The 26,483-nt window shown below is 54.6% G+C and overlaps 1 protein-coding gene across 1 annotated transcript in view; it reads left to right on the forward strand.

Moving 5' to 3' along the window:
- MINDY4 (MINDY lysine 48 deubiquitinase 4) overlaps positions 1-26,483 on the forward strand; it is an 80,316-nt gene that overhangs the window by 42,142 nt on the left and 11,691 nt on the right. The window contains exons 10-15 of the mRNA XM_087821244.1: positions 5,284-5,385; positions 6,898-6,961; positions 7,835-7,900; positions 11,376-11,443; positions 23,466-23,529; positions 25,473-25,634. Of these exons, the coding sequence (XP_087677370.1) occupies positions 5,284-5,385; positions 6,898-6,961; positions 7,835-7,900; positions 11,376-11,443; positions 23,466-23,529; positions 25,473-25,634 (526 nt within the window). The remainder of the gene's footprint in view (positions 1-5,283; positions 5,386-6,897; positions 6,962-7,834; positions 7,901-11,375; positions 11,444-23,465; positions 23,530-25,472; positions 25,635-26,483) is intronic.

Here is a 26,483-nt window from a genome sequence, read left to right on the forward strand (position 1 = left end):
ATTGAAAGCCATTGTTTTTTGAACTAAGCATTCATTCCCTTTTTTTTTTTCTTTTTTAAAAATATGTCTGTATTGATTTCAGAGAGAGGAAGGGAGAGGGAGAGAGAGAGGTAGAAACACCAATGATGAGAGCGTCATTGACTGGCTGCCTCCTGCACACCCCCAACTGGGGATTGAGCCCGCAGCCCGGGCATGTGCCCTGACTGGGAATCGAACCGCGATCTCCTGGATCATAATTTGATGCTCAACCACTGAGCCATGCTGGCTGGGCTCATCACCTTTTTTTTAAGCTCAGGTGTTATAAAGCAACAATGCCCATTCCCCATTCACTTGGGTTCAGATTCCCCAGATGATCAGACAAGCTTGGTGCAAATGAAACACGCTACCAGCTTCGATGACCTTGTCTTAGACAGGGTCCAAGTGAAGGTGGCTTGTCATGCTTGGCATTTTATCATTTGTCTAATAGTTGCTTTACAAAGTAATAAGGTGTTTTTCTCAAGTCAAGAGATGCTAACTATAAGCACAGCATCACCCTAATCAGAAGCACAGTGACAACTCACTTGTCCTTGTTCTCTAGACCCCCTCCCCGTCCCACCCTGCTCCTCCCATCACCCAGGTCCATCCCTTGCTGTTTCCATCTGTCAGGACCACTCCCATGGTCTGCTCTGGATGCCCAGGCCCAGCCGAGTGCAGGCAGCTTGTTGACCCTCCTGAGAGACCAGCACGATGTGGGATGTTCAGAAACGCTCCTGACTGGGTGGTGGGCTCTGCTCAGTGAGGGGCCCTGGCTGCCCTCGAGAGTGCAGGGGCCCCTCTGAGCACACCGTGCCCACCTGCCTCTTCCCTCCCCGCACTGGAAGGAAGCGTGCAGGGAGGGCTTAGCAGGTGCTTAGAGGGAAGACGGGGCTCAGTGTGACAGCTGTGGTCTTGCCCTCATGACACCTCCAGTTGACCTCGAGAGCCAGACAAGTAGGGGGTTACAGGGGACATGCAGGATGCTAAGGATTGGCCTGGATGTGAGGGTCGGCAGGCTGCGGGAGGAGCGACGGGAGTGACAGTTCATCTTGCCGCAGGCTGGAGGATGAGCACGACTGCTGATTCCTCTTCACACACAGCCTCTCACACGCTTATTCCTCCCTCAGTGTCCCCTTCCCCGCAGACCCCTCCCACTCCTTCCCTGCTCTTTAGGCCTCGTGTGCTGGCTTCTCACTGCACAGGGTCCCTGACTTCAGGGAGGCCTTCCCGGACCTCCCCACTTGAGACAAACCTGGGCCTGCCTCCAAGCCCTCCCCCCTAATTAGTGCCCTGTTCATCCACATCGCTGCCTGTCATTGTCTGTCCACAGGCCCCACCCAGACACAAGCCCTAGGAGAACAGGGGCCTTCCTGGGCTGCCTGGTTCACAGCCCGTCTCTGGCCTCCCGCCCAGGCCTAGTCCTCAGAAGAGGCCCTCAGAATTGTTGCTGAATGAATGCATGGACAAATGCATGAGTAATCCAGACTGACGGAGGGGAGGGGAATGGTGTTCCAGTCAGGAGAGCGACATCCGGAGGGGCCCGAGGGGAGGGGCAGCAGGGCTGGGAGAAGAGCTGAGGGTGGCCTGGGGTGGCCAGGGCAGAGTTTGGAGGGGCAGGGGGAGACCAGGGCAGGATGAGACCAGGGCAGGACAAGACCGGGACAGTGGATGGGTCAGGGCCAGGCTGCCAGAGGGGCCTTGGTGCCTGGCCACCTGCTCGGGTCAAGCGTTGGCCCTGGCCCTCACGGGAGATGTCTTACAACTCATTGCAGCCCCATGCCCCTTCGGAGCTGCTTTTGAACTTGGACTCTGGACTTCTGAGGAAGTTGTGGATTGTGTTTCGATAGTCGAGGCAAGGATTTTAAGTTGGTTCCAGGAATGGCTGTGTCTGCCCAGGGCTTTGGGCAGGCTTGGTTCCTTATTGCCCACCCTGCATGCCCACTAATGGGACGTGAGATCCCCTGGGTCCCCAGGCACATCGTTGGGACTGAGCCTTGCTCTGCACACCAGAGACAAGAGCCAGGGCTCGGGAGACAGAAAACCATCCAGGTTGGGGACCCAAGGTGGGTTGTGGGAGGAAAGAAAACTGTGCCAGCTGTGGGAAGTAAGGTTCTACCTCTCACTGCCTGCCAGTCAGCCACTGGCCAAGCACAGACTCAGGCCCAGTATATATGGACAGATGTCTATCTATTAAAGCAGCGATTAGATGGAGAATTCTGCCAAGGCTTTGCTGGGGAGGAGGGAATGCAGCCTTGTATCCCCCACCCCACCCCTGGGATCCCCGTCTGCTCTGTGTTTTATGAAGGGCTTCTCAGCAGAACCTCCCCTTTTCCCCTAATTTGGAAAAAATCAATACAGAAGTGTACAAAAACCAAGACAGCAAATACCTGGGAACCTGCTGCCTCACATGAAAAAAGGGTGACACCTGGCATCTCTGTGGGGGCCTCTCTTAGTCCCCAGCCCCTCTGGTTCATGATTTATTTCTTTAATTTTGATATTGACTGACTGGGCCATTGATGATCTGGCACTGGCCATGTGTGCTGGATTGAGTTTGAGGCTTTAGTGCTGCCTTCTGACTCTGAAATTCCAGGATCTCAGAAATGATCCAGTTTTAAAAAAAGCAGGCACACGCCTGTCTCTTCAGGAACACCTGGCACAGCCCACCTGGGCAGCGCCTGCAGCTGGCGAGCTCTAGGGAGGGGGCTCCAGGACCTGTGGCCCCAGAGGGGCTCCACACTTGCCTTCCTGGCTGGGTCTGCAGACGGGGTGGAGACCCTCCTTGCTCTCCCCTCTGGACCATTGGAGAAATGGTTCTGTGAAAGCCAGGAGGATGTGACTGCGCCCTCCAGGGAAGTCATGCTGAAATAAAGGTTTCTTGGCAGGGGTGGTGTTTTTTCTACGGGACCGTCTGGCTTCATTAAGACTCACTCCATCAGGCCGGCAGCTGGCCTCTTTTCCATGCGGGAGGACAGTGCCGGGCGGCAGTGCTCAGTGTTTTTCCACTCGAGGAGGGGGTGTGCCAGCCGCTTAGCTGGTGGGAAAAGACGATGAGCCCTCATTGCCCCGCAGGCCTGGACAGAGCTGCGGAGTGAACAGGGTCCTCTCACCTTCACTTTCCTTCTGAAATTGGGGAGTTTGAGGCCTAGAGGGGGGGGCACTTGCCCGAGACCCCTCCAGACACTGGGAGCAAAGCCAGGCTTGGGACCCAGGTCCAGGGGCCCCCAGGGCAGCCTTCTTCCCAGCCCTCCAGCAGCTTTGGACCGTGTGAGAGGGAGCAGATGGACTAACTGACCCCCACTCATTGGCCAGCTTTCCTCTGATTTTCCTATGAGCTCAGACTGGTGGGCCTGTAGGAGTGGGCAGTTCAGGCTGTTTTAAGATATTAGGGTCGAAACATCTCCGAAACTTGGGTAATTTAGGCAAATGCAGAATGGACCCTTTCCCCGCTCCCACCCCATCCCCAGACAAGTGTGTTCATCCTGCACTCTTCCTGTGCAAAGTAGAGTCTTAAACTTCTTGGTTTAAGAGCCCGGCCAGGTGCGAGATGCTTGGTAGGACTTTGATAGATGTGTGTCTGACTGATCAAGGCAACTCAGAACCGTCCTGGTCACCAAGATGTGGCCAGTGAAGCAGACACCACTCATCTGGTGGCAGTGGAGCCTGGGTGATTGAGCGCATCACCCCTTCCTGATTTTCACACCAGCACGCACACCCAGTCTTCCCTGGGGCTGGTTAAATGGCAGGGTGGCAAGACTGGAATGATACCCAGTGCTCCATTTATAGGTGGGGAGGCAAAAGTCAGCAAGGGTAAGGGGCTTCCCAAGGCCTTGGAGCCAGGAGTGGAACCCAGGCCCGACTGCTGCACTTGCCCGACTCCACGGTGCTCTCCGGAACGCTGTGTCACATGAGCAGGCCGGGGAGGCTCAGGGAAGGACAGAGACACCGAGAAGTGACTAAGTGGAAGCCCGGAAAAGAGCGAGGCCTTTTGTGTAGAAACAGGTTCTGAGGGTCTGTAACCAGGAGCATGGGGCTGGAAAGGGGCTGGAAAGACAGCTCGAAGGCAGAGGGAGGCTGGTTCTCAAAGCCAAGTGCGCCAGACGGTCCGTTCCATTTCCCAAGTCCTTGAGACTTCCTCTCTGAATGCTGTTTTAAGGTGTCTAATTTTTACTGTGTGATTTAGGGTGAATTTTTTGGTCTCTGTGCCTCAGTTTTCCCATTTTGAAAAGGGGGTTATAGTACCTGCCTCCTTCACAGGGTGGTTTTAATGGCTAATGAAAGTACAGCTGTCCAGAGCCCTGGAAAAGGGAAACCGAAGGAAGCGTCTGCGTTTGGCTGTTGGCCCTCCTCCCTGTCATTCACCTCACGCCCCAGGGGCCTCTAGGTACAGGGTTTCTTCATAAGAGATCTCTGCCATTTTGGGCACTGCTGACTGCCCATGCTTCTTAAAGTCCTTTTGTTCTTAGGGTTGTGGGAAGGCACCACCTCCCAAGTCTGCCTCCTCTGCCTCCCCCATATGCTGGAGTTCCCCGGGGTTCCCTCCTTGGCCACCCCCTCTGCCCTTCTTCGTCTTCTGGGCAAGCTTAGCCACTCACAGTGCCAAAGAACCCTCAGGTGCTGGTGGCTCTGAGACCTGCACTGGGCCCTGGCCGCCCTCCTGGGCTTTAGGTGTGTTCTACAGATTCACCACAGGCACCTCCGGCTGCTCCCTCAGCCCCCATCCCGCCCTGTGATCTTCATCTCAAGTCCTTTTTCTCCTGCATCCCCATGCCCCCCAACTTCGAAGTCACCAGCAAGCCAGGCTGCTCTCTGCCCCCCCCCCCCGCCTGACCCAGTGACCTCATTTCCATACGGCTGGGGGGGGTGGAGACCACTGCTTGCCCCAGCCAAGGTCTCTGCAGGGGGGGGGGGGGAGCAGTGTCAGGCTGGGCATGGCTGGGACAGGGCAGTGCCTTGCCTGTGCCCAGGATGGCTTTCCTTCCTCCAATGGCAGCAGGCCTGGGGCACGTCTGCTTGGCTTCCTGGGCTATCAGAACTCACCAATCTTTGTCGTGTCCCCCCCCCCCCCCCAGGCTCCAGCCCCCTTGCTGCTCCGCCAGCCCCGCCCGGCCCCTCCCTCTAGACTCTTCCCTTGGTCCGCATCTGAGGAGGTGTCTCCCAGGCTCTGCAGGGAGCCCCTCTGGGTGGCATAGGAAAGGATGGGTCATCTGCTACAAGGGTGTACTGTCTCTGGTTTCTGTGACGTAAACACATTCCTCTTTTCGTCCTCAGGCAGCTGCAACCCTCGAGCGCCCACAGGACCCACTGCCTGGGCCTGGCCATCGCGGACATTTTGTGGCGGGCTGGGGGCCACGAGAGAGCCGTGGTCGCACTGTAAGTGCTCCCCAGGGCTATGTTACTACCACTTAACCTCGGGCTGGCACAGCTGTGGGCAACTTGGCTGTGTGGCGCCCCGGACAAGGACAGAGTCTGTGTGTCCTCCCAGCCCCCAGCCCTGTGCCCCATGCTGGGACCAGCCCAGGGAGTTGGCCTGAGGTACTGAGCAGCCCAGCCCGGGGAGGGGGCTCGTTCTCATCTCAGGGTGGTCAGATCTGCTCCCCTTCCCCCCCGGGGAGCTCTGGGAGGTGGAACCTCCCTGAGGAAACCTCTCACCCAGGTAGCCTCCCCTCTATAATTTCCTAATCTGGAAGCATCAGAAAATAGCCCCTCGATTCACCCAATCACCCCCCCATTTGTACCTTCTTCCCAATCCCCAAAGCACATTCTGTTTGCTTTGTCACTTGGGTCCCCATTCCTCTGAGGAGGGGACTCAGGTGTGTGGTTGGTGGTGGAGCCCACAGTGTTCTCCCTGCTACCTCCTTCCTACCCCAGATAGAGGTGCCATCCTCTAATCCACACGATGGATGGATGGCTTTCTGGCCTGATCCTTCAGAATGGCCAGGCTTTAGTAAAGGGGGTGCCTCTTCCCAACACTGTCGCTTATTGGCAGTGTGACCTTGGACAACCGACTCAACCTCTCTGTGCTTCATCTGTTTACTCATCTGGCAAATGGGGGTGAGATGATGACATAATTGGGTGATTATGAGGGAATTAAATGAGTCAATGAAAATAAAATGTATAATAACTGATATTTATTGGTTTAAATCATAAATTCATATAAATGATAAATAATAACAGATGTGGAGTGCTCGGGACAATGTCTGACACATACAAGTGCCACGTCAGTGTAGGTGTTATCACTGTTTTCTCATGTTCTTATAGAGTGCTCGTCCTTGGTACCCATGTTCCAGTGAACTTACTAACCCTGGTCCTTAGGACCTGCCTGGCAGCCCTGAGAGCAGATGGGGCAAAAATTCAATTTCTTATAGACTAGGAAAAAGAAGCCCAGAGAGGGGCAGTGGCTGGCCCAAGGCTACACAGCAGGCTAATGGCACGGGGGCCCCAAACCCAAGCCCAGCTTCTAGTCCAGTCTCCCTGGGCGGCACACACAGGATGCTGTGGAAACATGCTGATGGGGTCGGTGGGAGCCTCAGAGGCTGGGATTCCTGCGGTCCCTGACCCCTGAAAACGAAGGGCAAGTCAGCACCCCTTAGTCTGCAAATGTGTGTGTCAGCTGTGGGTGACAGGCCGACCTCCTGCCAGGACTTGGGCTTGGTCATCCGAAGCTCTCCTTCTGTCTCCATTCCTTTTTCCCTTTCTTCTGTAAGTGGCGCTCTCGGGACCCAGCCTAGTGGGGAGAGCTGAGAGCACCTTGGCTCCCATCTCCCCCGCCCCCCAGCCACCCTCTCCTCCTACCTCATTTCATGGCGCATGTGGTTTCGCCCTGGCTCAAGGTCATGTCTCCTTTCCACGCGTAGGACTCATGTGTCTCCATTTCCTTTTTAGGGCTTCGGGAACACAGCAGTTCATTCCAACAGGGAAATACAAAGCAGATGGAGTCTTAGAAACAGTACGGCTTTCTGGAAAATTATCACGCAACCCTTGGCTTTGTTTGGGCACGGTCTCCTTTCATATAAGTAAATCCTTCCGCAGCTGGGAGCGGCCAGCTTGCCCTGTGGCCCCGCCGGCAGAACCCTCCACCTGGGACCGGGGTGGGCAGAGGTGGGGGCTCTGGGGATGGGCTCTTACAGACCAGCTATGGCCAGAAAAGGCTGACGGGCGGCCTGTGATTTCGAGGTTGTGCCAAGCCCAAAGTCCCCCAGCTGTCCCACATAACCCAGCCTCTCCATGCCCCGCGTCACGTCTTCAGCGACCTCCCTGGGATTGCTTTGAGAGGAGTGTGTGTGTGTGTGTGTGTGTGTGTGCGTGTGTGCTCAGGGGAGAGGAAGTTAGAAGGTGCAGAAGAGCGTTGGTAGGATGAAGCATCCGCCATAAATCCAGACCTAAGGAAGACAAAGGAAGGGACAGCAAGAGACATGCGACGATGCAGAAACGACCTCCTCACTGAGGACTTACTAACAGCAAATAAATCAACTCTCCTCTTCACGGAGGACTTTTGCTTTACCTCGTGGGTTTCATGTGACCTGGGTCTGGGTGCCTGTGGTCTTGGGAGCCTAAGGAAGGATTTCACTTTATTGAATGTTTTCTCTAGAAGTGATTTTTCCTGACGTGCCTGAGAAAGCAAAAGAAACTAGTATCTGCTGCTTTCCACTTGACTCAGGACTCTGCCTGCTGGATTTAGAACTGGCCTGGGTGGTGATTTGGATAGGACACCTGTCCCATAGTCGTCTGCCCCCCCCGGGCCCCCTCCCCCCTCCCCCCCATGTGCTCCTGAGATTCCCCGGGCTCGGGCAGTTCACCCTGTGTGTTTGTGTCTTCTCAGCTCATACTCCACAGTTTGACCTGCTATGAGGAGCTGGTGACTTTCCTTCAACAAAACATCCATCAGGTACGCACTGTGGTTTAGTTTGTGGGCGTGCAGCGTTAAGCCTTCCACTTGGTTTGTGGATGAGATGCTGGTGAACTGGAGTTGTCCTCCCTCACCCCTACCCTGGGAGGTGGGGGCAGAGGCTAGGAAGGAGCTGATGCTGGCCCTGGGCGCTGTGACTGAGGGCAGTGGGGGATTTAGACTGGAGAAGAGTGGGCCTGGGGAGCAGGGATCTGTCCACTGTCATTACCTTCTTGGGGGCTCGTCATGGCTGCCACCGTGGGGGCTGTAGCGGGGACGGAGTGGGGTGCAAATGAAGGGAAGAAGCTTCTAGACCATAGTTATGAGAGTTTTCTCCCTGTCTGAGGGGAAGCAGCCACCTCCAGAGCAAAGAACCCTTTGTCACTGCCCACTGATGGCCCCTGGGTGACCCTTCAGGACCAAGGTCCTTGGTATAAAATGGGCCCTGTACCCCCAGGTGTCCATGAAGCCCCAGCAAGACAGAGACTGTGAATGAGGTTCAGAGCGTGGGGCCTGTGCCAGGGGAGGGCGCGCCTTCCTTCTGTCGGCCTCTGGGCTCAGCAACCCCCCCTTGCCCCACTCTGGTCCCTGGGTACAAGCGGTCGATAGCTGGCCCTCTTTTCTCTGGAAGGCCATGTTTTCCCCTGCAGTTTAATTTGTGTTTTTGCTGGAAGCCATGGAGCTGCCTCAGCACAACCCTCACCAAATTCATTTTTCATGGCCTGGGCCTAAGAGGGCTTCCTCGTGCCAGGCCTGGAAATAAACACCGAGCCATCTCTGCCCAAAATAAATAGCCTCCTTGCTGTGTTTTCATTACCGCTCGCCCTCGGGGCGTGATGTCTGGCTGGCCTGTGAGCTGGTGATGCCTGCGCCCCTGCCTCCGATTGGGGTTACTGATGGGGTCTGGTCTCTGTAGGCCCCAGAAGCGCGGGGAACGGCCCTCCTTCCCCAGGGGACAGACATTTTCCTGCCCCTAACGATGGTTTCTGGCCTTTCAGCATAGGCGCCTGGCCCTGTGGTCTCCCATGTCTTGGCAGCTTGAATTTGATGAGATAATTTTAATAAATGTGTTTTTTTTTTATAAAAATAAAATGGGATATGGGTGCCATTCAGTCATATTCTGGCAAGGGCCAGAAGCCCAGGCGGGGGTCACTTCCTCACCGTCTGTAGTCTTGCCTAATCGGGGCTCGTGCTCAGGTCCCCTCGGGGTGTTCCAGCAACTGTGGAAAAGGCTGGCCCCAGTAGTAATAACAGTTCTTTACGTTTATGGAGAGTGAGGGCTGACAGCAGGCTCTGTGCCCCCACTCCATCGCAGTCCTGTGACTAGACGGGCATTGCAGGCCTGGCGAAGGGGAGGCAGATCCAAAAAGTGTCATGGCTTCCTCAAGACAGTGTGCAAGCCCAAGGCAGAAGTAGGCAGGCATTCCAGAAGGGGAGACTGAGGCTAGCAGAGCTTTGTCACTCCCTAAGGCGACATGCAAATCTGTCGTAGAGCTGTGACAAGGATGCAGGTGGCCCAAGCTCTCTAGTCCTCTGTCCCCTGCTGCAAGGACATCAGGACTACTCTTTGCAATTGTCACAACATGTCCACAGACATGGTCTTGTCCCGTGTGCACCGCAGCCCACGGAAACATCCGGAGTAGGTATTCACTATCCTCATTCTGCAAATGGGGACACTATGGACAACAGAAGGGAAGTGACTGCCTGATACTGCTGTTGATTCATTCATTTTGTTTCTACTTCCAAAAAAAGATGGAAAGTTACTTATTGAAAAATGGCGTCCTCAGGCTTCTCTGCGTTTTAACTAGAGTAAACCTGCCCTCTCTTGCCTCTGGGCCTTTGCACGAGCTTTCCCTTTTGAGTGGAACTGCTTTCCCTCTGATTCCTCCCTGTCCCTTGGGTTTCTGTTCAGACATCACTTCCTCCAGAAAGCCTTTCTTGATGCCCCCTCCTTCCCTAAACCCTGCGTCTGTACTGAGGGCCCTGCCTGTGCGTTTCCAGAGGACCTTGTATTTCCCTCAGAGCAGAGCCCCTTCCCCGCCCTTTCAGCTGCTGATTATCCTTTCTTCCCTGACTGACTTCTCACGAGAGCAGCTCTGTGTCCACCTGTACAACCTTAGCAGGTAGCATTCTCTTGGCACAGAGATTTCATGTGGCACTTTTTTTTAAATGACTAATTGAGTTATTGGATGAAAGTAAAGACATATTTTGAGAAAAAGAACAGTTAATTTTATCAGAAGCTTGAACTAAAATAGTTACCACAGTTGAGCACCATATTTGGCTCTGAGCTTCCTGGCAGCCAAGGCAAAAATGAAAATATGATAAATTCTATAATTCTTATTGTTCCAGGAAAAAAAGCTTTTTTCTAGTTATAACTGATCACATGTAAAGAACTATTTTAACAGGCAGCATCTTAGACAACAGTTCATGGAAGTGGGATGAGTAAGATTTTCACACTGATTTGTAGCTGGGGGATAGCATTTCTCTAGGGAACCAAAGTGACATAGTCCAGCCCAGTAGACTGTGGCCTGCGGAGCTCACTGGACAGGTGGGCAGTGGGGAACCAGCATTCCACTAACAGCTAACACAGGTGCTAGGCCCTGTTCCAAGTGCTTTACAAAGGTGATCTCACTTTGACTGGTGACAGAGAACTTAAGAAATGTCCCTGTGGTCACCTAGCTAGGAGTGGCAGAGCCGAGATTTAAACCAGGCAGCCCGGCTCTAAGCTGTGAGCTCCAAACCAGGGCCAGGACTAGGGGGAGACAAGTAAGGTGCTTACCTTGGGTGCCAAATTTAAGGGGGTACCCCAAACCTCAGTAATCAGCATAAATAACATTGTAATGCAATATCTAAAAAATAACAAAGTTAATCCAAATAATCCATGAGGAAGGAAATACAAAAATTTTTAAAAGGCCAGATCTGCCCTTGCTCTTGCCCATCTCATCTCACTGCCCCTCCTGACCCAACTCTGCTCCAGACCTGCTCTCTGTTACTCTCTCCATGGCACAGTTCTTCGGAGTAAGGAATTTGGAATCAGATGCAGCCCCCTGCAAGCCCACCGGTCTGCTTATCAGCTGCATGTTCTGGGCCACTTGCTCAGTTTCTGAGCCCCAATTTCCTTATCCTGCACAGGGCATAATAGCCCTTACGGAACAGCTCTGCCATAGTTCAAATGTGATGATGGGCATGACACATGCATTGGTTACGGAGGCTGCTCCTGCCACTGCTCCCTCTTGAGCCTCCAGGGCTTGGAGGTGGAGTGTGTGCTCCTTGGTGAACACTGTGTCACTCAGGCTGGAGTGCTCCTCATCCCTTAGGGGGTCTGCCTTGGGGCCACCCAGCTACCTCTGGGGCCAGGCTGGAGGCAGCTGGCTCAGGGTCAGGCTTTTCCCTGGGCTGTGGCCCCCAAGGAAGTGAGAGGAGGAAGGTGCAGACCTGACGGGTGCTCATTCCTTTCTCCTCTCCTTTCTCCCAGTTTGAAGTAGGCCCCTTTGGATGCATCCTGCTCACCCTGTCTGCCATCCTGTCCCGGTCCACAGAGCTGTGAGTATCTTTGTCCCTCACCTCCCGGGCGTCTTGTCTTGTTCACTGTGCCTCCCTAGAGCCCAGGTGGTGCTTGGCACACAGTGGGTGCTTACCTAGTGAGCCTGGTTGGAAGGATGAATGAAGGCTGGGGAAGAGAGGGCAGTTACATTCTACATACCCATGTGTTCAGTGCCACCTTCTCTTTGGTCTCCCTGCATGTGCTCGGGAGTCTGGGGGATGATCTGCGAGTTTGCTGGGCATACTTCAGCACTCATGCAGACTCCCCTGGGACATGTGTGAGGATAGGCAATTGAGTCTGAGACCTGGGAGGCAACCGAGGGCCCCTAAGAGTTCAGGGAAAGGGTGACTCACCCTAGGCCAAGGCAGTCTGCTAGCTGCAAGACTCTTGTCTATGGGCAGCCCTGAGAGATGACTGGGCAGGTGCTTGGGGGCTGTGGATGCAGAGGGAGCAGAAGGCTGGTCCCCATCTCCAGGCATCCTTATCAAATGTGGCCTCAGAGCTGGAGTTCCTCCATTGCGCTCATTCCCTAGAAGCTCTCTAGACTTCTTATCCAGATCCATACCTGGGCCTACGTCACCAGGGAGAGTTCAGATTAATGGCACATTAATAATCTTGTGGAGTACAATCTATTGCCATATTCACTTCCAGTCAGAGAGCAAGCCCTGGGAGCGTGGAGACCTGGGGGAATGCATTTCCACTTTGGGGTGCTTGGTGTGGGGAAGATTTGGAATAACCCTAAGCAGGTGGGCCTTGGGAAGTGAGGAGGCAGAAAGTGTCACCATGGGGTGCCCAGGCTGGGGAGGCCCAGGAAGAAGGAGACACTTGCTCCTGTGGCTGTGCCTGGGCCGGCCAGTCATGCTCCCTGTGGCTTCCTGTGCCGGTGGGAGGACGGCAGGGTCTGAGGCCTGGTGCTGCCCGCCTGCCTGCTGGCTGCTGCTGCTGACCTTATTCAACACGTGTGCACAGGGCTTTCTAATGACATTTTCTTCTAATCCTGCCACAATGATATGATTCATTCCTGGCCTGGGCTCACGTGCATGGAGACCATAAGCTGCGCTGCCTTCTTCCCAGGCCTGGGTTTGCTAATCCCTGGGCTGACTGGGTGCTGGTGGTTGGGGGGGTGTCTCCAGCTGTGGGTGAGACCCCTGACCTCAATGAAAGGAAGCTGAGCTTTCAGAAGAGACAGGCCTGGTGACGTCTGGGTGCGTGATTCACTCAGCCTCAGTTTCCCTACCTGTACAGTGGCCCCTTTTGCTCTGGGGGTCTAGGCCCTGGTTCCCCAGATTGGGAGCGGGCACCCTGTTTACATGTCTACTCCTGCAGGAAGCATCTCTGGCAGTCTGTCCAGCTGCAGGGACTTCAGGCCCCGCGTCCAGGCTGCTCTTCACGCTCTCCAGAGCTGGATGATGGGCTGCTTCTGTCCCCTTCCTGACCCATTTGCCTACGTCAGGCAGGGGTCAGTCCCTGCCCAGCCATGGCACCTGTGGGGCATGTGTGTGGGGAAGGCTGCCTTGTTGGACCTACCAAGCCTCATGCCAATGGGCCTGAAGTTACAATCCTACCAAACCCCTTCCCATTCACTACAGGCACATGCACACATGCAGAGAGACAGACACACATACAGGCAGACACACACACAGACACCCATGTACAATCCAGTTGTAGTCACCTCTTCCCCTCGTTCCCAGGGCAGGGGAGAGAGAGCATTATGATTGACAGTCCCCTTCCCTTCACGGCCTCTCAGGACCTTCCTGGGTCCTGGAGGCCTATGGTTTTGAGGCCTCCCCTGGCAGCTTTGCCCAGCCTGGTGGAGACATGGCTACAGGTGATGGGTCCTCCTGCAGCTGTGCTCACCCTTGGCTGGTACATCCCGAGTGGCCCAAGGCTCCCTGGGCACCATGTGCTGTTCCTCAGATGGGGCAGGAGAAGACAGCGGAGGACCCTTCCCTGCCTGTGAGTGCGCTGCCCAGAGGTGTGCTGGAGGCGACACCAGCTCGCTCTTGTGTTTAAGTTGAAGATGACTTTCAGTTAGGCTACCTGAGGGCGTCATGTGGGGCATAGGGCAGGCCTTGAGCTGCCACCTCTGGGGTCTTCTCTAAGCTATGTTCCCTCCCTCCCAGGCAGTCCCAGGATGGCTGCCTGACCACTCCATGCCCCAGGGCTGCCAGAGACAATGGCATCCTTAGGGGGTGACAGCTGAGGAGGAAAGACAGGACTGGCGGGGAGGACGGACTAGCCTGAGCAGGCGTGATGCTGCCCAGATCTGTGAGAGGATCATGCTGAAGTTACTTAAAATAGCACTGAGCATTCCTGGCATTTCTGAGGGGCCCTCTGAAGAAGCCGTTTGCACCTTGGCCTTCGGGGAAGGGAGCTCCTGGAGTTGGCCAAGCCCCTCATGGGTCGGTCACATTGCAGGCCCCACAGGGCTTCTTCCGCTTCTGAGAGCCTCTGGTCTCCTGCCTCGGGAGGGATGCCGGGCCTGGCTCAGGGTTTGTTGTGATCCGCTTGGCAGTGGTAATGGTCCCGGGACAATGGAGACCCATCTCATCCTGGCCTGCCTTGGGTTAGCTGCTTGCGAAGGCCTCTCTTCATAGACATTTGGGCTCTCAGGGGAAACGTCCCCCAGCACAGGCACCATTTGTCAGACAGAGCTGAGGGCTTGTCCAAGGCAGCCCGGTGGGTGACAAGTCACACAAGAGAAAGTATCCCCTTCATTGGCTATGATGTAGCTGCAGGACTTCTGGTCCCCATCTTCACCCTGCTCACAAGCCGTGAGGCTGATACCACCTGCACCTCAGCGTTCACATCTCCAACAGGAGGGATTGGATTCGTGCCTCTTAACGTCTTTTTGTCGTGAAAAGAAATCAGATTTTTCTAAAGAAACCATATCCCAAAGCTCACTGAGGCAAAACTGCTTTGAGGGGAGCAGAGGGAGTGTGGAGGCAGAGACTCCTCTTATGGAGAAGCCCCCACTTTGAAAACCATTGGGCCAGACGTTAGCCAAGGGTCGTCCTGCTCTGGGTTCAGATTCAGCTGTGCCAAAGCCTTCGAGGCCGTTGCAGAGGGATCTGTTACCATCTGTGCAGTTGACGACATCTCCTGGTGGCCCAGAGAGAGAGCAGAGTGTCTCAGACCACAGGCCCTTCAGCCAGAGCGAAGTGGAGTGGGGGGCTGGGAAGCCCACCCAGTTCTTTACAAACACTGTGTGTGTGTGTGTGTGTACACACGTGTGCTTGTGGTGGTGTGTGCGTGGATGAGAGATAGGTGAGGCTTCAGGGCTGGGTGTGAGGCAATATGGTGTTGGTGGTGGTTGTGTTTGATTGTGGGAAGGGTGACTTGATTGTGTGTATGTGTGAGTGTATGTGTATGTAAATGTATATGTGTGTGTGAGTGTATGTGTATGTATGTGAGTATATGTGCGTGTGTGTGTGAGTGTATGGATGTGTGTCTGTGTATGAGCAAGAGTGTGTGTACGCCTGTGTGTGTGTATGAGACTGAGGGTATGGCTATCCCTCCCTCCTAGCAAGGCTCTCAGACTCATACCTGAGGCCCAGGAGCCGCCCTCACACCACAGTCAACATCTCCTGTCCCCCTGATGTCCCCACCGCTGGGTGGAGCCAGGGCGAGGGCGTGCGGCTTGGCCACTCCACCCTCAAGGCTAAAGAGCAGGAGCAAAACTGGCCTTTGAGTGTTGTTTACCCTGGGCCCACTGTGTAGCCGTATGAAGGTTTTGTTTTTTTCCACTTGATTTCAAGCCCTCTATTTTCTTTCCTCAGATCTCGAGTTGCTCACAGTAAATCTCATACAGGCTCTCGTGTTCCCCTAGCTCCCAGCTTTCCAAACCACACAGCCTAGAACTTTCCAGCACGCTCCCAAGGATGCTCCGGGCCCTGGGGTGAGGGCCACTCCAAGCCAGGCCTGCGCAGGGCGGGGGCTCAGCGCCTCGGGGAGCCAGCGGTGACGTGGCCTGGCATCGGGGGGCTTGGGCGGTTCCCCTTCTGATGGCTCAGGCCTGGGGGTGGGGGAGACAGCTTGTAAAGAGAACCTTTTCATGAAGCAGACCCTTGGCATTCGTTACAGTGGCAACTCAGTTGCCCAAGGCCATCCTGAAAGTCCCGAATAGGAGGTGGTTTGTCATGTGCGGAAGTAGTTTTTGGACAGCCCAGCCAGGCAGTGGGGGCTAGGGGCGGTGTGTGCACCATGGTGCTCTGTTGCTCTCCAGTTCTGTCCAAGCATGAAAACAACAACAGCAGCACAGTTTACGTGTTTGTGGAAACAGCCCCCAAATGAAAGCCAACCGTGAGTTTTGGTTGTGCAGAGGCAAGAGACAGAAACTCAGTTTTTAGCCAGTGTCAGCTGGAGACTACACTATTGATCGGCTCATATCAAAGGCTTAGGGCTTTAGGAGGGCCTGGACCTGGAGCCCAGACAGTGTCTCGGGGACCTGATGTTCTTTCTTTTGTCTCTTTAGTCTCCTTTCCTCTGTCTCAGCCGTGTTCTCAGGGGCTGGTGGGGGACTCCTTTCTCTAGCACCCCTGTGCCTGCTGGGAGCCATGCCCCCATTCCTGATGCCTCATGGGGCATGTGAACACAGGGGCTAGGAAACCACAGAGGCCTACCACACTGGCCGGGAAGAGATGGGATAGCAGGTCGGGAATGGGGAGTTTGGGCTGTATCAGGAGAGCAGATGTGAGTGTGGGGCTGGGTCAGATCTGGGCTGTAGTGGAGGCCCACACAGGCTCCAGGCCAGGGTTTGAGCAGGGGCTATTCTTGTTGAGAATCCCAGGTTCTTGGTGGTCCCACGTGTCTGTGCTGATGGGAGAGGACAGATAGGATATGTGTCTGCTTTCTCCACCCTCTGTCACCCCACCTGAACTCTTCCATCCCGGAATAGCGAGGCCTCTCTCACCTGGGTCTCCCACGTGTAACATGAAAGGCGGGACAGGATGGTTAGGAGCCCTTCCTACCCTACATGCCAAGGTCTTTTGACTGCAGCGGGGAACGGAAGGGGAGGAACTTCCTCAATGAACTCCAAATCACCTTCGACTTTGATTCAGATTCGGGGGAGCCATGATCACTTCAGCAAATGTGTCTCAAAGGCCCAAGGTGCTGGGTGGGAGATAGACCCAAACTGTGCCGTTGGAAATAGCAGATGCCACCCCCTGTCCCCTCTTTCCTTGACTAGCCCTCCTTCCTCCCCTGGTCCCTTCCCTGGGAGCCGCCAGCTCCTATGCAGTGACCGGAGCGCTGTTCTGTGGATCTCTGGCTGGCTCCCTCTGGGCGTCCCAGTGAGGTTCCTCACCCTGTGGAGGGAAAAGGAAGGGGCCCTCGCTGCCACCTAAAGCTTTTGGGGCTTGTGGGAACCCCAGGGGCAGGCCCACCGGCCTGGGGCCATTATCCCATTTTACAGCTGTGGGGACCAAGGCTCCCGGGATTTAAGGGCAGGTTGGCAAACAGCATCACTGCCAGCCTCAGACCTGGTGCCTGTGCTGCCCTTCCTGTGCTGGGGGAGGAGTGGCAGGTGCTGCTCTGCTGTGTCTGCCACTGAGGAGGAGAAATGGGAAACAGGACCCTCGTTCGGCCCCTATGGACCAGATGCTTGTCCCCGTACTTCACTCTCCATTTAATCTTTGCCCTTGTGGTCTGGGCAAAAGCAAGCCTGGTCCCGGGCTGCTGAGATGGCAGGTCATGGCCAGTGAGCGGCAGCTGGTGTGACTGACATAGTAGGTCTGCCCATGGACACTGAGACTAAAGGCTGAATGTTGGGCTCACCTCCCACGACAACAAAGGGTGACCAAGCCTGGGACACACTGGAGTTAGTGGCAGTGCGGGGGGGTCCCCTGATCCTCAGTGCATCCAACACTCCTATCTACTCAGCCAAGGGCTATATACCTCTTTGTTCCATGAAGGGTTTGGGTGGCCAAAGAGGACAGGCCTTGGGAGGAGGGAGAGGTGAGGACCCTTCTGGAAGACTCTTCTGCTCAGACCAGCCTCTGCTGCGTGGGTAGGAAGCCTCCTTCCACCTGCCTCTGTATACCTCTCAGGACCTAGCTCCCGGAGGCCATTTCACTGTGGCCTTCCCTGCAGCTGCTCCCAGGATGGGTGTGGCCAGGCTCACAGGAGTTAGAGCTGGTCTGTGCACCTGAAGGTTTAGGGCCCCGTTCTGGGCACCAGGGGCCAGATGGAGACATCGTGACCTGCCCTCACAGTCCCTGCTCCTGGAGGGTCAAGGCAGACGGGAAGAGCAGCTTCCTAGGTGGGTGTTTCTAGGAAGGGGACGTCCAAGGGGAGATGGGGCACATCTGTCCTGGGGCAAGGGAGGTGTCTCCTTATGGAGGAGTGACATTTTGCAGGGCCCCGAGGGATGTGTGGGAAGGGGGACAGTGGGAGTGGAGCAGGCAGAGACCAGTGGTGGTCTTGTACAAGGTCTGGTTGGGGAGGAAGGGGCCGGCATGTGGGAGGACGGGTGGGTGGTGAGGAGGAAGGCCGCTTGGGAGGGGCTTGGGCATCTCTACTTTCCCTTCTCTCCTTCCATACCCCTTGCCCTGCCTCTTGGACCTTACCTAGCCCCTCCTCCCCAGCCCCTGTGGAGCAGTCTGCAGCTTGCCAGGCCTTTCTATGGCCTCAGACCTATTGCAACAACACTCTGAGGCCGTTACATAGGGTGTCCCCCCAAAATGTATGCACACTTTGAATGATTATAAAATCAGTGTTTATTAACATACAGTTCATTTTCAAAATTTAAAAGAATCTACAGAAGTAAATACTTTTTTTGGCCAATGCCTGTTTTCAAATTGATGACTGTTCTGGTCCAGGCACTGCTGATGACGCGAAGCAATGGAATTGCAAACATCAAGAATCACTTCTTTCAGGATTTGTGTGCCCTCAATTTGTCAACTGTGCTAGTTTTGAGCAGTAAACTTTACCTTTTATGTATCCCGTAAAAAAGTCTAGTGGATAAGTTTTCTTGTTCAAGCATAGTCTGGCTTCACCCATTATTTCAAATCAGTTAAATCTGAAAAGGAATGAAAATTAAATGAGTTATCAGTTGTTAAAGTCTGTATACATTTTTTTGGTACACCGTGTGAATAATTATAAAGGCAGTGTTTGTACTTCAACTGCATTTTCAAACTTCCAGTAGCATTTTAGGATGAATTTCCTTTGTTCAGAGCTTAGTCTGGCTGAGAAGAAAGAAACATCAAGCGAGCTCTCAGCTGTTAAAGTGTGTATACATGTTTTTGGGACACCGTGTATACTATTGTCCCCATCAGGGGTGATATACCCAAGGCTCAGGGATGGAAAGCATTTCGCCGAAGGCCACACAGTGCAGGTGGCAGAGGGGGCCTGACACCCAGGTGTTCTGACTCCGCCCACTTCCTCTCAGCCTTCCTGGGAAAACACAGTATCCGCCCAACCGAAATCCCTTCTCAGAGGCTCGTGGCTGCATTTTGACCGCTCGAAGTCCTCTGTTTATTCTGGGTTCTTGGCCGTGGTATGAAAGGCTGAGGTTGCAGGAATCATGACCTCTCATTGTTTTGGGTTTGTTGTTATCATTGCTGTTATTGTAGGAAAAAGGAAGCGATATTTACCAAATGCCAAGTGCTTTGTACAGTTTATCTCACTCAGTTCTCACAGCAACCTGTAATAGAAGGAGACGTCATCATACCCGTGTCGCAAGTAGGGAAACTGAGGCTCAGAGAGGGGAGCAGCTGGTAAGCAGCTGGATTTGAATCCAGGGCTCCCTGACTTCCAAGCCCAGGTTCTCTTAGTGGTTCCACAGCTGCCCTCTGCACTAGTGATGTTGTCCTCAAAAGTCAACAGAAGTCCCACTACACGAAGGGGGCTGTGTCTGGAGGTTGTTGCAGGGGCTGGGGAGTACAGTGGATAGTGCAGTCTCTGGGGGAGGATCTGTTGGGAGGACAGGCAGGAGCTGGCCCTGAGGGGTGTGGCAGTGCCCCTGGGGCCTGGGGCCCTAGAGCTCAGGTGGAGGGGAGGTAGCTGGTTGGGTCCTCCCAGGTTAATTACTGCCTATTTTAAGCAAGATATTTTAAATATCAGTCATGGGCCAGGCATACTCACTCACATCCCAGAAGGTCCCCAAAGACCCCTTGCTCCAGCCCTCTGGCTTTATAAATGAGGACATAGCTGACAGAGAGGCAGGGACTTGCCTGAGGCCACTCAGCCAGTCCAACGCCTTGTGGACTTGATTTTAGGTTGAATGGCAAGTCCACCATAGGCTGGAACCATGTCTCTAGGCCACTTGGACAGATTCATTGTTCAAAGGAATTGCTCAGGTTAATTCATTCATTTATTCATTCATTCATTCACTTGTTCAGGCACATGTGAGTCGGCTTTAGGGTTAGGGGACAAACTGCACCCCATCAGGAGTGGAGTTTCAGGGCTCCCAGCTGCCTGACCATCACAGGTTTCAGGCCACAGCAGACACTGTGATGTTGATACTGAGGACACAGTGCTGGCCCACTGACTCTGTGTGACCACAAGTCCCTTCCGCTTTCTGGGCCTCAGTTTACCATCAGTAACACAGATGGTAGTTCTTGCCCTCCTGGCCCCACAGGCTTTAGAGGGGATAGTGTATGTGAAAGGGGGTGAGATTGTGCAGATTCAAGGCTTGGGTGTCCTGAGCTGCTCAGTGGCAGAGCCTCTGCCCCCAAAACATGTGATGGGGGTGGAGTTGAGAGAGGCAGGGGAGCACTGGGCCTGGCTCCCGGTGCTGGATCTGGGCTGGTCTCTGTCACGGGGCTGGTTTTGTTCTTTCCCTGGGCACCCTTGTCCGTCTGAATGCTGAGCCCTGGAGGGTTCCGCCACCCCTGACACCCTCTTAGTTCTGCTCCTTGGTCAGCGGTGTCTGTGGGGCCCTCCTGTGGGAGAGGCAGTCCCTGCTGGCATCCTGGGCACAGCTCTCTGTTCCCCTCCTTTGTCAAGGAGTGAGCTGGACACCCTGTGGCTGTGCCGTCAACCAGACCTGGTGCTGGCACTTTGTTCCCAGAATGCTGCGGAAAGTTACAGCAGGTGGCCAGGGCCAAGCTCCTCCTCGTCAGTGTCCGTACCCTGGGCAAGTCCATGCAGGCTCCCCTCACTCTGCTTCCTGGAATCCCAGACCCGGCCAGCTCCTGGTCGTGGCCCCTCCTGGCTCCTCCTGGCTCCTGTCACCAGCCTGGTGTTGGGGTCCTTGGGCTGTGCAGAATTCTCCTGGGGCCCAGCGTTGTCCAGCCCCCAGATGGACAGCCTTCTCATAGAGTGGAATAGTCATCATTCCCAGGGAAGGGCTTGTCACAGCCTGTTGCTCAGAAGCCCAGAAAGTGTAGGAACCTCTGAGCTCAGGCAATCCCTCTAGGACCTGCTCCTGCTCCCAGGACCTTAGAGACTAGGGTTTCAGCAGAGGGGCGGCAGGGGCTGCTAGCAAGGAGGAAGGGGGGAGTAGTCTGCACAGCCTCGGCCAGAGCAGCTCTGCCTCGAGTTTTCTACTTGGGGCTTCTGCATGTAGATGTCCATTGAAGAAAGGCTCTGAGTCTAAAGAGATGTTGGAGGCCCTCGTATTAGCTCCACAGGCGGCCATAACAAAGTCCCACAGACTGGGTGGCCTGAACCAGTGAAGTTTATTCTCACAGCTCTGGATGCTGGAAATCCAAGATCAAGGTGTGGGCAGAGTTGGTTTCCTCTGAGGACAGCCGCCTTCTCTCTGATCTCACATGGTCTTTCCTCTGTGCACACAGCCCTGGTGTCCCTCTGTGTGTCCAAATGCCCTCTTCCTAAAAGGACACCGGTCAGATTGGGTTAGAGCCTATCCTAACGAGCCTACTTAATTTAATCACCCCTTAAAGCTTCAGACTCCAAATACAGTCACATTCTGAGGTCCTGGGGGCTAGGGTTTCAACCTATGAATTCTGGGGGGCACGATCCAGCCCATAACACCACTTGTCTTGTGTGAGCCCCTCAAAAGGGGAGCCTGAGCCCTAGAGAGGGGAGGTTTTTGGCCACACAGCTAACTGGGGCTAGAGCTCAGGCCCCGTGCAGCCCTGCCATGTGAACCACCTCCTCTCTCTGCTGGCCGACCGGAGGCCATTGTTCCTTCGCTCAAGGATTCCTCTACACTCAGTCCTCCAGGGAATTCCCCTGGAGGGAGGTCTGGGCATCTAGATTTGCCAAAGTTGTAAATCTCTTAAGCCATAAGCTGCTCCTTGGCGTCCTCCGAATGCCCTAACGTGAAATACAGATGTTCCTCCCTTTTAAGATCCAAGCCCACTTCTGAATTTCCCATCGTGTTTGCACCTAAGGATGCAATTACCATTTCCTCCCATTGTCCTTTCTGCCTGTCCCTCTGCTCTCAGCTGACGCAGGCTCTCAGTCCCGCTGGGTGAACACGAGGCTGGGAGATTACAGAGATCAGACTGCTTCTGCGAGCTCCTGGTGGCTCGGGGCCAGCGATGCTTATCAGCCTACCCTGCGCCGCTCTGAGGTTATTTTCTTCTCTCCAGAAGATGCCCGTATACACCACGGAGAACGTTTCCATCAGTTCTCCAGCCTGAGCTCGTGCCAGCCGAGCGCAACCCTCGGCCATTTGTCCCCCACAGTGGGCTCCTTCCCAGGCCTTCTGGGCCCTTCCTGAGGCCCCAGGCCTCTGTGGTTCTCAGCTGGGACTCATAGTTCCAACCCCAGCCTGTCTTCTCATATGGACTACGACCGGCCCTGTTTGGCCATGGTTATTAGAAACCACAGGACAGCGTTTCTCCTGCAGAGGTCATGGAGCTCGGGTTTCTAACCTCAGTCGGGAAGGACGCAGGGTCCAGGGTGTGTGTGTTAGGGTTTTGGACTGATCTTAGATTTAAAGCATAAAATTGAGACCAGGTTTCTCTTCTCTTCCACTAAAAGGAAAAACAAACATGATTGCTGAGCCCTCCTGCCTCCAGGCCTCCTCTCCACCCTCTCTGTCAGCTGGGGGTGAAGGAGGCATGCTGGCCGGGGCACCGGGCTGGGTGGGCGGCATGTGCCAGGGCCGTGTGCATCCAGGTCACAGCCTCACATTGCCTCCCTGGTGTTACGTCTCCGAGTTTTTCCCCATGTCTATAAAGTATAGTAATGTTTATTTCCCTGGGGGGCTGGAGGGCTGGCACTATTGTCCTCTGAGTGTGGTCAAGAGATGGTGGCTCCTCTCTAGCCAGTTTGGCTTAGTGGTTAGAGTGTTGACCTTCGGACTAAAGGGTCCTGGGTTTGATTCTGGCCAACAACACATATCTCGGTTGTAGGCTCAATGCCTGTCCCTGGTCAGGGCATGTGCAGGAGGCAACCAATCTATGTATCTCTCTCTCTCCCTCCCTCCCCTACTCTCTCTGAAAATCAGTGGAAAAAGTATCCTCCAGTGAGGATTAAAAAAAAAGAGAGACGATGGCTCCTTTTCTGTTTACCTGTCCCCGGCTGTATTCAACAATAGTGCTCCATCTCCCCAGGGAGTGATTTCAGGTAGATAAAAGGAGTAAGTCCCAGAAGCCCGTTCCTTTTGGCTTGAGGGATTTCTTTTGGCAAAGGGACTTCTCACTTTGTTCCAGAAGTCAGCCCTTCTCTGAGCCTTGGTTCTCTCTCAGGGTTTAGGAGCAATGTGTGTACAGGGCCCAGGTGGTGGCCGCTACTACTTTAGACCATTCCTCCCATTTAACAGACTCACAGACTAGGCCCCGAGATGGCAGACGATGTTCCAGTCCCCACCATTAGTGACAGTTGGGAAGTGAATGCAGGGTGTTGCATTCCAAACCCAGGGGCCTTTCTTCTGTGTCCTCAGAGGGCCCGGTGAGGCCAGAGTGGAGGCTGTTGCTTAGAGAGACTATGGGTGGCTCAGGAAGACCCAGCCTCCAGCCCCAAGGGAGGACACAGAGCAGAGAGCCCCAGCCGGCATTCTGGACCTCAGCCTGGAGCCCAAGGGAGTCCCTGGCCACCCAGCGAGGTTTGCCCAATGGCCTGAGTCAGGCAGAGACATGTTAACACTACTTTTCCCATATTTTCCAGCATCCGCCAGGACTTCGACGTCCCTACCAGCCACCTGATTGGAGCGCACAGCTACTGTACACAGGTCAGGGGTGCAGGAGAGGCTGGGGTGCCAGGTTCTGAGCTGCATTGGCTGTTTCTCTTGTGGAATGAGCTGGGGTGATTATCTTTGCCTCCCTGAGACTCAGTCTCCTCATTGGTGGAGTGAGATGCTTGGTCCAGACCAGAGCTCATTGAACTTGAATGTGCATATGAACCCCCAAGGTCTTGTTGACAAGCAGGCTCAGCTTCAGGGTCTGGGCTGGGGCCAGGGATTCTGATTTCTAGCAGGCTACGCAGGGAGGGTGATGCCATTGGTCCTCAGACCACCCTTTGAGTAACGAGGGGCTGCTGACCACTGAGCTTTGCCACTGTGCGATTGTGAGTCTAGGGCGGGGAGCAGCCTGTGGCTCCTTCACCCCCATTTCAAGAAGGCTTTCTGCTCTGGGGAAGGTTTGAGACACCCCAGATGGGGGGCAGGAGCCTTTTTTTCAAGGGATTGGAAAGGTCGAACCTGTCTGGAAAGGCCGTCTTTCTAGCAGCCACTGCCCTTGAAGTGCAGTATCTCAGAGCTGCCATTTCCTCCAAATTCCTTCTCGTTTCCTCTGCAAGGGCACGGCAAAGCCCCGAGACCTCCCTCTGTGGCCATCAGAGGTCTTTTTTACTGTCAGTGGAGCAGGGGTCTCAGTGCTGACAGAGGGATTTGTTAGGGGGCACCGCTCTCACGATTCGGAGGAAAGCACTCTGTGAACTCTGCCCTCCAGAGGAAGGGCTGCAATGGCCATTCCCATGCGCCCTGCGCCAGCCCTGGCAAGAGGTGGGCTAGCCCGAGGGTCCTGCCCGCCCAGCACTGAGTCCAGGCTCTCGTGACTCTTTGCTCAGTGGTCAGCAAGCACTTAGCAGTTTCTTTCAGCTCGAATCTTTGGTTTGCCAGGTGGTACCTTGAGGGTGGCAAGTAAGTGGAGAGGGAAGGGACCACCAGACAGGGAGCCAGGACACATGGGTGAAAGTCCAGCTCTGTTGTTAACCAGCCGTGTGGCTTGGGCAAATCCTTTCCCATCTGTGAGCCTCAGTTTCCCCATTCCTAACAGGAGGTTGGATCCCCAGATGCTCTGCATAAGGAAGGGCCCTTCCCGTCACCCTGATGCACCATCTCCTGGTTCTGGGGTCAGCAGACTTGTGGACCTGTTGGGTGTGGGGCACAAGTCATGCGGCTACTGAATCCGGATCCCATGCAGCCGATGAAGCTACAGACAGAGCTAGGACCCACATCCCTGCTACTGCTGCCCTCTGCTCTCCCTTCCCTCTTGCAGACCCCGCCGTCCCTGGTGAGACCCGAGTGAGGCCTGGGATCGAGTTACTGGTCCGGCACCATTGTCAGTTTCCTGGCCTTGCTCATGTGCTCTGGTTATGTAAATGTGCTCGGTTATGTAAGATGTTATCACTGAGGGAAGTTGGGTGAAGGGTACACAGGAATTCTCTGTACTATTCTTACAAATGCTTTTGAGTCTAAAATTATTTCAAAATAAAAAGGGATATTTAAAAAATTACCCTTCTTCAAGACCCACCCAAATGTCACTTCTCTCCAAGTTGCTCTGACTAGTCATGTGGTCCTGTGTCAGCCTGGGCCCCCAAACGCTCTGAGTACAGTTTCCTAGCCCCAGTCACATTCTGTAACATGCAGGCACATACCTGGAACCCCACTGTGGACCCCAGGCCCAAGGTCAGGAGCTATTCTCCCCTCCCGCAGGACACCCCCCAAGGGCCTTGTGCACCGTTGGTACTTGATAAATGCTCTCGGAATAGATTGACAAGTGCCCTGAGTGACTTCCATGAGAGAGCCGGCAGCTCCCCCTGAGGGCCCGTGGGACACGAGTCTAAGCCCCTCTGGTTTCGGCCTCCCTCCTCGCTTGCTTTCCTTCCTTCTCCACCCTCTTGCCTTGTTCCTGGTGTCCCCTTGATCAGCCTTTCCCTTTCTCTCATCAACAGGAACTTGTCAATCTGCTCCTGACCGGGAGAGCCGTGTCCAATGTTTTCAACGACGTGCTGGAGCTGGACTCAGGGAACGGGAACATCACGCTCCTCAAAGGCATTGCCGCTCGCAGCGACATTGGCTTCCTGTCTCTCTTTGAGCACTACAACGTGTGCCAGGTACCAGCAGGACAGGTCTCGGAGACTCGGAGCCTGGCTCCCTGTGACCAGCGAGGAGGCTGGGGAAGGGGAGCTGTGGAAACTCGGGTTCAGTTTCCCTCACGGGGGTTTTGGGAGGAAGTGCGGCTTCACTGCCTTTGGGTACTGGGCACTAAATTCACACCCAGAGCCAGACGACACCAAGTTCCGGGAGAGGTTGTTGGAAAGGGTCTTCTAGGGGTTTATTGTGTGATTGTGGGTCAGAGTGGCTGCTACTGTTGTGTGTGTGTATGGTGGGGGTGTCTTCTCCAGGGACTGGGACCTGAGCTTATAGGCCCTGTATTAGTGTCCTTGGGCTGCTGCAACCAAGCACTATGAACTGGCAGCTTAAAACAATAGAAACGCATTGTCTCACTGTCCTGGATCACAGGCTGTCTCCTAGCTGAAGCCCGGAGTCCAGGTGTTGCCAAGGCCATGCTTCCCCTGGAACCTACAGGGAGAATCCTTCCTGTCTGTCCTAGGTTTTGGTGTTTTCCAGCCATCCTTGGTGTTCTCAGCTTATTGCTGCCCTCCCTGCCCCGCCAGTCTCTGCCTCTGCCATTACCTTGCCATCTCCTTCCTGTGCGTCTTTTCCTTTCCTTGTAAGGATGTCACTCGCGTTGGATTAAGGGCCCACCCTAGTCCACTAACCTCACTTAACTGTTACATCTGCAACAACTCTATTTTCCAAATAGGTCACATTCTGGCGTACTGTGGGCTAGGACTTCTACATATCTTTCTGGGAGACGTAATTCTACCCTCATCAGGCCTCACTCAGTCTGTTTGCTAGTGTCTCAGTCTCTACCTCCTCTCTCACTGCAGCCAGGGTCT

This window comes from Miniopterus natalensis, chromosome 10, assembly GCF_054644295.1.
Source record: "Miniopterus natalensis isolate mMinNat1 chromosome 10, mMinNat1.hap1, whole genome shotgun sequence".
Classification (NCBI taxonomy): domain Eukaryota; kingdom Metazoa; phylum Chordata; class Mammalia; order Chiroptera; family Miniopteridae; genus Miniopterus; species Miniopterus natalensis.